The sequence below is a fragment of the Varroa destructor genome, unplaced genomic scaffold (assembly GCF_002443255.2).
Source record: "Varroa destructor unplaced genomic scaffold, Vdes_3.0 BEIS01000005.1, whole genome shotgun sequence".
NCBI lineage: Eukaryota > Metazoa > Arthropoda > Arachnida > Mesostigmata > Varroidae > Varroa > Varroa destructor.
Window position 1 is genome coordinate 13,725,305 of NW_019211458.1, and position 12,280 is coordinate 13,737,584.

Here is a 12,280-nt window from a genome sequence, read left to right on the forward strand (position 1 = left end):
AATTTACTTACGTGTGGTAATGTTGCCCGTAACTGGCCACGAAACAACATTTCCAGATACCGTCTTCACCAAAACTTCGTAGCTTTCCCCGGCGCGAATGTCCTCGTCAAATCTTGCTCGCCGGTCTTCGTCCTTTCCGACGACCTGGCGAAGCGAATGTCGAGCGCTTAGCGCCACTTGGTAACGATCAAACTCTGAGAAGGACTTCGGTGGCGACCAATGGACATCAAAGGATCGTGTGGTCACTTTTCCCACATCGAAGGTAACATTGGTAGGCGGTAGTGGAACTGCAAAAGATAAAGTTGCGGATTGAATAATATAGCGACAAATAGTGAAATCATTTTCGACGTTAATTCTAAAACCAACGTATTTAAAAATTAAAACAATTTTCGAGTCACGTAATTCTGCTGTTGTCTGTTACTACTTTTCAAACCCAGTAGATTCACGAATGCAAATATGATAGATACGAAAACAATTCGGTAACTCCATATGATAGTATCGAAGACTACAAATTAGGCCCAATTATTGCTATAACCTAATCAGATCGGCCTTAAAAGTATAGATCCTCTCGATTCGGTATTTTCCATCACTCAGCACTTTTAGCTTGACTTTAAACTTCGCAGTTGGTCCTTAGGACTAATAAGCCTGATTTTTTACGGAACTGCTACGCCATACTTCTATAAATAATGATTTTTTTTTTAAATAAAGGCTTATTCTCTACTTATTTCTTGAAACAATGCGAATTGTTCATCACTGTTCTAACAACACTTTATTGATGACCAGTGCAGATGATAGCCAACAAGCAAAAGGCAACAACATCAGAAGCTTCGAATGTCCAGCTTCTCGTTAAAGCTCATTTGAATAGGCCATCGAAAAAAAGCAACCGGATTTTTACACAGCTTTGCCCTTAAGCTACCTGCTAAGCGACAGGACGTTTCCCAGAAACGAATTATTTAGTCAGGTCGTCATACTCTGTGCGTCCACCTATATCAGTCCAGTTAATGAAGGTTCCCCGAATTTTGGAACAACAAAAACACCACTACACGATAAGAACCACGTAGTGCGTACCAATAACTGCGCCAATATATATTCCTACTATGTTTTTGGAGGGTAAAACTTTCGACCCAGTATCCTAGTGCACGTGTCTAAGAACTACGGGTTGGATACATGGACGCTTTTTCTCTCTCACTCTCGCCTTATCCTTCTTTTTTTCAAAATCATCACAGAATCGTCACCCGCTCATCTAACATAGGGAACATGAGACGTAATGAACGTTCACGTTAAATTTCAAACCCACTACACAAGCGTGCGTAGCATTCCTCAGTTGTGACTGCTGTGGGACGCTAGGCTACTGGTGATTGCTGAGGTGGACACACAAGAGATATCCATAAGGCCACTTCTTCTTTTCAGTCTCCCGCTGGCCTAACATTGAAGTGGTACTTGGTTGGAGATTTCCTTTTCGAAGGGTTACTCTAGCCAATTAACGGCCAAGGACCCGTTTCGGACTCTGCCACATTCTGCGCCGGCGCCACCGTTCACTCGAAGTTAGTAAGAGGCTTGCCTCTTAGGTTACCATAGAAGTTAGGTTCTTGACCGAAATCGGCGACTGCTGCTTTTACCAACAGCGGCGTTTGTAACTGTTCCATTCCAGTTGGAGGCGTAAACTCTCCTAACGCGTAAATGTTTATAGCTTTAAGCAGCAGCAGCAGCGGTGGCAAAATAAAGCGGCGGGAAACTGGAACAGGTTCGCCTTTGAAAGTAGAGAAAAAAAATAGGAAAACTGCAAGTAGCACTAGCAACATCAAGATAGGATAACATGTCCACGCATGGATATGCTACGAAGAATCACAGGTGGTAGACTGAAGTTATTTAGTGGAGCTAGGGGCACGGCCTTTGGTAAATATTCATCTACGCGTTATAAGATATGCGCAGTAGTACGCTGTAGTTTCGAATAATCGTGTAGTAAGTAAACGAAGACACAAGAGGTTTTCGTGCTCTTGAGTCTCGCGCGCCCTGCGTGCAGTAGGTGGCGTTTGCTATCACGGTGAACTTAATTAGTCTAAACAGACTTGAGGTAAAAGAATGTGGTATACCACCCAGCTGGCAATAATACGCTTTCAGTCGATCGCGTATTGTTACCCACGGCTTTACCCGTTTAACCTTACGTACACGCGTATATAAACACTGTATAGAGTACGTGGAAGATAATGAGATAATTATATGTCTTTTTTTTTCGTGGAACGTGCATTGATACCTGGTCAGAAGTAATTGGGTCGATACGAAAAAGATTCATCATCAGTAGCACGTAGAACTGTCGAAATACGTAAGAAGGAAAGAGACTAACATGTGTTCATACGATTATATAAGCACGATTAGATATACACATTACATTTAGATTCAATGCTATTCGTATTGCTAGACTATGTGTTTTTACCTGTTCTATATTGAGCATCTGTAGGCTGAGATACCACGTCTTTAGAAACGGTCTGTACGGAAATGTTATACGCACGCCCCGGAACTAATCCGTAAAACGCTGCCTGAGCCGGACCGGGTGGATCGTTATCCTTTTCCACGAATAGGACACTCTGCGGTGAGTCCGCTGGGTAGATTGAGACCTGCAGGCACATGCGATGATGAACAAATGGTCGTTTGATTACAATGTTGAAATCTGGGTGCCCAGTGTTAAGTGGTTAAATATTGTAATTTTCCTTTATCGATCGGATTTGGCAAATGCGCACTGCTGTAAAACTGAATCGCGGTCATACTAGATGTACAACTTCCTTAGTCTATGTTTTTAGGAAATAGATAATAATATTCAGTCCTACACGCATACACACACAAACGTTTGAGTATCGATCAAGAGACTTCTGTATTTAGTTAAACGGGGCCTAGATTTGTATTAATGACATTCTGGGTCGATTGTGTAATTTCACATCTATGTCCCGTTAATTTCGTCACAGGCCGCCTTCAATTATCTATGCGGTCTAAAAAATGCCTCCCAACAAATTATTCTTAATAATACATTTGCAGTACCTAGTATGGAAGATTGGGGCCTCTATAGAATACCTAGCTAGGCTTACTCGTAATTCCGTATCTACAAATAGCCCAACAAAAGCATTCTTTTTTTTTTTTTTAGAGAATTGCAGTCTAAGAGGATATTACGAGTGAACGAGGCTTTTCCTCGGTGGAGTTTTGCCTACACGGTTTCAAGTAATGAAGAACGTAGAAATCGGGTAGCGTGATTAGCTTTGAAATGGTTTGCCCAGGTTTTCTTTTCAACGAGCTACTAACAAGCAGAAATTGATTCTTGTGTAATACGCATATAGCCCAAGGCGGCTGTCATGCTGAAGCCATGTTTAACTGCAGACCATCATAGATCAGGATACGAAAGGCTGGCGGCTTTTTAATGAAGCCAGCTTGTCACGAATCGTCTGTTGAAGCGCACATCGGTAACTTGAACGTTTGCACCATGTAATTTATCCCAGTATACTAGTAGCAGTACGCAAGATACTCGTATTTACATTTTTTTTTACAAGCAATTTAACTGGTCGTCTGAAGCCGACTGTAGAAGCGGCGAGCTGAAAGGTGTAATGGGCGCACGGGAAACTGACGCTGATTTTTGCCTTAGACTTGGATTTAATAAAGCTAAGCCGATTTTTTTTTAGATTTTAGACTAGAAATAATCATTAGTGGGTCAAACCGCAGCTCAGTGTCATCATAACAGTGTTTATTTACCAGCTTTACAGGCCTACATAATGCTAAGGCGGAGTCTTGCCAGTCTACCTTCATCAGATCTCTCTACACCAATGTCAATCAGGTTCTGCTGTTAGATATATATCATTCTATCGCCAACCAATAACCTGCCACTTGGCTATTGTTGGTCGTGAGTTTGGCGTAGAGCAAAATATGTTCTCCTACCTTTTCTGTTCGGATTAGAGGCTAAGGATTCGGTGTGAAACCGAACGTCGTCCACACGACGCTTGCAATGGATATTTTATTCGATAACAGCCTTTCGATTCGTTTATTCGGACCTGTTTGGAACAGCTGAATAACAGACTGGAAGCAGGCCGATTAAAATTTCTGCGAATCGCCCTTTATGTTAAAGTTTACAACAAATGAGAAACAGGAAACCGGCAGATAAATCCTTTTGTTCAATTGAACAAGCTGACTTGTCAATGGCTGCATCAAAGCGTCGGTGTACGCGACGCGTTAGAGCCAGCATTCTATACAGACGTAAATATTAGTCAGATCAACTGTATCGCATAAAACTCTAGACAAGTATAGTCTATATTTAGTCAACGTTACATGTAGCACTGGTATGCATAAATCCATCTTGTCAAATGCTGTCTAGTCAAAAACTTAATCAACAATAAGTAATTTTCAGGGTCACTTTGGGTCCAGTCGGTACACTTATGTGACCCACACGTACCCGGCCGGTTAATATGCGAGGTTATGGTATAGTTCTCATGTAGTGGGTTAACGTCCTGTTTCTTTACCTTATATTTGTCAAATACGCCGCTAGGGTAGGGTGGCTGCCAGAGAACCAGTAGAGTTGTCTCGTTCCTGAACCAAACAATGAAACGACCCGGAGCATTTGGTCCTGAAAGTCATTGTAATTTCACAGTATGCACACACAGGTAAACACACACGTAATAACACAGAATAAACACCGAAAAGCAAATTAAACAGCTCAGTATACTATAAGCTATCTCAATAAACAAGAAGTATATGACTAAGCCTTTAGGCCGCACCAAAACCCAGAAATGCATTCGTTTTATTGTGAACAAATTGTACTTCCGCGATAGCTAATTAAGTACTTAATACTTTATTTAAGGAGTTATCGAATATTTACTGTAGTTATCCGCTTTGTATCGCAGATATTTATGTAGCAATTAAAACTAAGAGAACCTGTTTTAGGTTGTGTTGTCGAATAATTATGTCACTCTTTCTTTTCCCATTCTACCAAGTTAGTCCGCAGACAGCACCTTACAAGACAACCAAAATCTTACCTGTTCATTTTAAAACTACTCCAAAACGCGTCTAAATACTTCTAGAGAATTTAAAGCAATATTCTACTAGCCTGTCTCACGTCCATCCTCCCTTATCAGACCCTTGCTTTCAGACAAGATCAGTGGTAGCGTGACAAAACTGAGCGGCGTGTCATCACAGAATCTCTGTCTGTATCAACTAAGAGCTTAACTACATTTTTTTTTTAACGATAAAAATAATCACGTTGTTATATAGATGATAACCACAGTTCAACGGTCGGTTATGGGCGCAGCGTTTCACTGCTTTCTCACTGTCTGCGATCTACCTGGCAAAATATGGCCGGTGCCATTATCGAGAGCAGCCTTTTCCGCTTCCGGCCGCTTCTGCCTGAACAGTCTTTAGCTCCAAGGTGGAGCTCGTGCGTGAAACACAAGTAAACAGACAGCTGGGGGTACAAACCCCATTTTCCTGAGTAACCATCCTTCATCTTTCCCAATCTAACGGCTTTACTACTTCTAATCTACTTCCCGTTCGTTACGCCGCGTTTCCCGAGCTTTCGTCCATTCCTCTAGGCTCCCAGGTCAACCTGTTCGCTTGCTTGCTTGCTGTACTCTACAACGGGGGGCCTACTACCAAGCGGAATTGCCAGCTGTCACCCCGCGAGTACCTGCTAACCTTTATTCGTTCCAGCTCACATCCGGCCACCACGTTACCAACCACATATGCAAGCTTGGTGATGCTATCGTGGTAAAGGTGCACGTGCTCTCGTTCCTACGAAAGACTAGCGCGCAGGCCACATTAAGATGAAGCGAGGGTGGGGGGGAGGAAAGCTATCGCATACGGCCGTTAGTATTGTGCAGGCTTGTACAAAATTTGCCTTCAGATGAACCGTTTTCGTTACTTGTTCTTCTCAATGTCGATGCAGTCCAGTTAATTAAATAATGATACTAATACTGGGCAAAGGAACCCTTCGTAAGCCAACTAAACCGGGTACAAGCAGTAAAGGAGGTACATAATAACAGTCGTAGAATCAAAATGTTCTCCGAAATCGAATTCTGTTCGAAGGTGCGATAGCCAAACGCAAGTAGAGCGACAACAAATAGAAATAGGGCGCTCGCTATTGCATACATACACTGCTGAAAATGGAGTAACGTAAAAAGTTATTATTATTATTTTTTTTTACAAACACAACGAAATCAAACAAATTATTGCGCCGCTTACGAGACGAAATTATTAAACGGTATTAGAAGAAAAAATTTAGGACAAATTTACCTCAGAATGCAAACAACTGCTTGTAGAGCTACAATTGTGAATTTGAAGACGCACGCATGGATCCCACCGGACCACTTCGCGTTGCCAACGACAACGAAATTATGAAGTGGTGTAGACTATGCACGTCAAAAGTTAGGGACCGAACCCGCGCGAAAGCACTATTATATTTATATATATATATATATAGGAAAACACGCGAAAATAACTATTATATGAGTATGTTCATTAACATCTAAAGAAGCCCAAAAAAGGGGACGAAACGACACAAAAAATTCTAATGGCCTTCGAAGGACAATATATGTTTAAGCTATCGTTAGAGAATACATTAGCGTATAATGGTACTTCTACTGATACTGCTGAGTACTGCTGAGCAAGAGGGTTTTCTAATAGGCTCGTCCGCTAACTAGTAAAGTTCACCAGCATTTACGTTGGACGCGTTAACTCAGCTTCACGTTACAGTACTTAACAGTTAGACTACTCAGCAATATTCATTATTCAGAGAAGGGAATACCTCTTATGAAATTCGTTCTGCTTTTATAATATCTACCGTTACCTATTGTTACATAGCGTGACATCGTTCTACCACATTGTACCTCATATATTCAACGAAAAGCGAACGATGCTAGGAAAAAACTTGAATCTCTAAAAATGAAACATGATTTGACAACGAATGATAATTTTCGTGATTGTTTGTGAATATTTCTATTCTATCGATTTCAGAATAGTCCGCTTACTCGTTGTGAAGTTGAATGATAAAAATTGCGACGACTCTTTTTCCTTGAACACCGCATAGAGCTGAGCCTCGTACGTGCAGCCGGGCGTCAAATCCCGGACGATAGCCATTCGTTCCGGGGGCCTAGCTCCTCCGGTGATTCCAGGCCCGCCATCAGTGGGCGCTGCTGGCAAATTTTGAGTTCGAATCCCACCCTCATCGGTTGTGCATTCGGGTGCTATTGTTAATCTGCAAATGGAACATGGCAGAATAAAAATAGATTTAGTTATTGAAGTCATTAGCGTGCAAAAATACTGTTAACGGCAGCCGTAATTACTGCAAAAAAAGGTATAGAAGCTATAGTGGGTACCCAAACGCTGTGATCGCCTGCGTATGGTAAGACGTTTCGCTTGCCGAGTCAGATAACACTGTCTATTAAATTAAATTTAAAAAAATCGACCTGGGCTTTGAAAACATTCAGAGGCTACGGGTCGATCTCCTTGTTCCTTTTCCAATGAGATATACGCTCGTGGATGGTGAAAAGTGGCTTGCGGTCAACGGACGGTAACGGCTTACCTATAATAAAGTTCTGTCCAACTGGTGCTTCACTCGACTCGAATACTGCGTTCAAGGGTTAAGGGCACGCGCGTGCAATTAATTAGGAAATATAGACAAATTAAAAGCGTCAAGCTAATGAAACTAATATAGAGCTGTCTGAGCGTATTTCGTTAACTAAGCAGAAATTCAACTGTACAAGATGCCAATCGCGACTTGTAGTCGGGATCGTTCCTTTTTCCTCCAGCAGTTTTTAACATGATGTATATAATCATGTGTGCCTAACTTAACCTAAATTAACTCGATTCGTTGTCTTTCTGTGGAAGTTAGTTTGGTTGAGAGCAAAGGAAATATTAGGTGCGCTCAGCGGAAGCGCTATCTTGCGACGGTGGAGAAATGGTTAGCAGAGTTACAGCTGATCAAAGAAATAACGCGAGACATCAATTTTCAGCTTCGGATCGTCAGAACGATCGCTGCTCTGTTGGAGTGACTGGATATAACTGGATCCATATGTTCTAAGTATGTACGTTATGAAGACTCGTACGTTATAAAGTTGTTCAGATAGTGATGACAGTAATGTCGCGTTGCAAAGGCACGTTATAAAATAAGCATATCAGCGTGTTGAGGCAAATACAACACAAGAAGCACGTATTTCCGTCTAGGATTACTTATAGGAACTTAAAATGAGATCTGATCTGTCAGTAGGTTTACAAAGACGTAAGATTGACCTGTACGGCCTTACGAATGGTCATTGAATAAGTTAGATATTCCTAAATTAACGTCACGAGTAGTTTACTGAAGCGTGATGAGTTGACGATCTCATGAAACATATGTGCAGCCATTTCACTCGTATCGCAAATGCCGTATTTGGAAATAGCTCAGTTATTATCGTAAGTAGGGTATCATTAGCCAGTGGATGGAAAAGAACCATGTTTGTCAAGTCCCGCAGCTAGCTTAATGGAAGTATTTAGTTTTAATATTTACAGCTTGAAAGTTTCGAATCTCAACCTTATCGCCCCGTTCCATAAGGTACGCATAGTCTGTTTGTTGGCCCTAGTCGTCCTGCGCTGAGCACAATCCGTTTAAGCTTACGCCTATTCATAGCGTTTCTCTAGTACGACGTGCAAACGTAAAGTCACAAATCGTTATAATAATCTTTAGGCTTATACTATGGATCCTATCGGTGATTCCGTAAATAAAGCGACACGTGATTGACGTCAATAGTCATTTAAAAATACATGCTACAAATTCATTTTAGCTCTATATGCCGATAAATTTCGCATTTAGATACTGCGTTGTACGTACGTTGTTCGTTCACTTTTAATGTTTATTCGCACAGTTCAGCGATCTGGCAACAGTAAAATCGACGGTTTACGGCTCGCTATTCTGATTGCGGGTCATCCACAACAAACAGCGTCGATAACGGTTCCGCAAAAGCTTTATTGTATTAAGGGAGAAGCTTCGCCTAATCCGTAAAAAAAAATGGGAATTCAACCCAGTCAAAGGGTCTCCTCTTCGCTAAAGCTCTGACATCCGTTGAGCATGGTATGAACGGACAGTTCAAGACGGGGTTAGATCAAACGAGATCAGAACCGAAGCAGCAGAAAGCAGGACTTTGTGTGGGTTATCCTTGAACAGACCTTCAGGTTTGTACTATGGCTTCTGCTTGGGTACCCGTCACCTATCACCAAATTACTACCGCCGTTATTATATAGAGAAGACATCATTATATAGTCGAAATGTTGCCATAGAAAAGGAAGTGTCAATCTGCAGATCAAAATCAGATTGTCACGAATTACCGCTTTAGGGCGTGAACAATGACTGCAGAAACTCCACGGTGAAACTTCTCATGATGCTGCCTCGATAAGAACTAATAGGCAAGTGGTGGTACGGCGGTAAGCAAGAACGAACAGACCAACAAGATCAGAATAATTCCTTTTAAACTTAGGTTATTCCTGTTGCGGTCGCCTCTGATAGCATCGGTGCGATGCTACAGAGGTGTTATACTGCGCTCCGTGATTTGCCCGATTAGTGAAATACCATTTTCTACGAACGCTGTATATTGTGTATAAAGCAGGCGCGCCCGATCAGCAGGAATAGATGGAGTTATTGATACTTGTATTTATAATGGGACGTTACAGACTAGCGGATGTGTGCAGGAGACGTTGTCAGTCGGGATACTTCGAACACGGAGACCATAATCAAAAGATAACAGAATATTTCAAAGATTGTAATTTTCAAATCAGAATATCTCAGGTTAGCAAAAGCGGAAGTAACGGAGAAAAGTTTGACCCAAGACTAATGTCTGGAAAAGAGGCACGTTTTCGTCAACTGCTATTGAAGTGACCGATCATGGATCTGACCGAATTTCAAAGCTGCGACAAAAACTGAAAATAAAAAAATCTCGTAGCGATACATCACGGTGGCTTTTCTGTCACGCTAAATGTGCTTTTCGCAGGCAAAAGCACTTGAAAAGCGAGTTAAAATCAGATAAACCAAAACCGATGCAGAATTAAACAGCCGAACAAGCGTCCGGATCTTGGACGCCAGCTAGCAATTTCCTTACGAATTGCTCCTCCAGCTTCATGTAGGAGAAATCATGAGTGAATACGCTTGTGCTTTGCTTACGCTCACTCTTGGTATTTATGCAGACGATGAGTACACAAACATATGCCTATTGCTAGCGGGCCTGATGGACAGATAGACATGGCGTCGTCCACAGTCTTTCTTAAATCGTGCTACTTTTAGAGTCACTCATTGACTCCTTGTAGAATAGGTCCGTCTGTGCCTGCGATTAGTTTGGCCGAAGCGAATCATTCCGTGATATGCGCGATTTGTTTCATTCATTAGGACTGCGTATCTCTCCGACGACCACATACGGACTGTAGCGTTAAAACACTTTTGCTCGCTGCTTCACTCATTCGGACGCTGTGTGATCGCCCGCCGTCGGCGCCAGCACCATACCCTCTACAGTCTTCATACCAGTGTGATCTCTCTTGCCTCTAGCCAGATACAGAGATAACGCAGGTGCAAGCCTTCACCTCACACGGTTCACGCACGCACTAACGTTCATTTGGGCAATTTGGGTCGATTTCAGCGATGCTAGATTCCGTCAGGTCGCTATTCAGAAATCAAGCCGTCGGCACTAAAGGTGTGGCGGATTTTGCCGCATCCCTGACACAACAATTTACAAGTCCCGGGAAGCCGGGGTATAGCATTAAAGGGCATTTGGCCCTCGCCTCCCGAGGGCCATTATGACGTGATAAACGCGAATAGATAGAGTTAGAACGAGGAAGAGAAAGCAAGCGAAAAATTATTATAAGCACGGTCATACAGATCTACGAGCTAAAACCGGACGCACAGTAACATATACATGCGCATGTGTTACGGACTCCATAAAGATGGCTGACAAATCAACAAGTTTTCAACCATTTTCAACTCTTACGATATGCAATAACAAGTCCCTCGTGAGGAAAGCTTAGGTACCTAATGCCGCCGACCTGAAGTGTCCGCGAGTCCTTAGGATACAAAGTGAACAACACATCATCTCTGACGTATGCCCGCATATATTTGAGATCTAGATAGCGTACATCGTGGATATCTCGATCGATCTCCTGGACACAACAATACAAACATGAAAATCTAACGTTCTTCTTTTCTGTTCGCTCATAATTTATAACGAACACGTAAGCGACCGTAACTCTCAATATGGTTCGAGTCGGATCTCTATATTACGTTTCACGGAATCCGTTTTAGGAGTGTGTGCCACTACAATAAATTGAGTAAGATAGGCATTGACACAAATGCTAATTTAACGTACATTTTTACGATCGATGTGGGATAAAAAGGTATCAATCTCTTACCCTTAATGTCCTTAGCTATTATAATGCTGGCAGGGCCAGGTCCTCCGGTCAACCATTTAGGACCAAAAAATTCCCGGTAGTCTTTTACAAACGTCTGCTTGACTTGCAAATGTGCTATTTAGAGTAATAGCTGGTACACAGCTTTATCTGCTCCCCATGATGATTAAACCCCTGAATTAAATTGCTTACAGAGCCGGATTAAATAGAACCTACATATTGCCAGTTTGCCTAAAAGGTAATGTCTCGTCCAATTTTAAATACAATTCAAACACATTAGTTTGCAAATGTGTGTTTGGGGGCATATTTTAGGGTATCGAGTGGAACCTGTAATAAGTGATCGTCGATGAGAGATGAAAAACTTTTCGAGACGAATGACTATGCTAAGGAAAAACTGGAAGGAACACGGATAGCCAATATGCAAAGCTGGGCGGGATAGCTCGTTCGACAAAGTTTCATATGTAATGGTCGGTCATCTACAGACGGAATGTATTGCCACAAATGTGGCAAACAATTAATAAACGTGTCTTACTTACATATTTGAGATGAAAAGCAGTAGAGAGATTAGAACAGCTCTTATGCCCCAAATCATCATAAAGTTGTTGATTATTCCAGCCGCCAAAATGGCCATAGGTATAAATCGATGCTACCAGTTTGGCGCTTACATCGCTCTATGTTCGACTGCCAGATGCTCCGTCATTTTTTGATAGATGAATAAGAATTACAAAAATCCGTGATTTTTGTTGTAAAGATTGTCTAGGATATCGGTAAGATTGAAACAGGTGGTACAGGTTCTTAGAAGTTCTGCATGGACGACAGAATAAAACTCGGCGACGCTTGGATAAGTGCGATAACGCTTTTTGTCGACGTATTCTGAGTGCGAGTTATCCCT

The 12,280-nt window shown here is 42.0% G+C and overlaps 1 protein-coding gene across 10 annotated transcripts in view; it reads right to left on the minus strand.

The window, feature by feature from the left end:
* Positions 1-12,280, minus strand: part of Ptp10D (Protein tyrosine phosphatase 10D) — a 177,378-nt gene that overhangs the window by 16,353 nt on the left and 148,745 nt on the right. For all 10 annotated transcript variants that reach the window (XM_022806001.2, XM_022805995.2, XM_022806000.2 and 7 more), the window contains exons 4-7: positions 6,996-7,222; positions 4,497-4,600; positions 2,435-2,615; positions 12-287 (exon numbers count right to left, since the gene is read on the minus strand). In XM_022806001.2, coding sequence (XP_022661736.1) covers positions 12-287; positions 2,435-2,615; positions 4,497-4,600; positions 6,996-7,222 — 788 coding nt within the window. The remainder of the gene's footprint in view (positions 1-11; positions 288-2,434; positions 2,616-4,496; positions 4,601-6,995; positions 7,223-12,280) is intronic.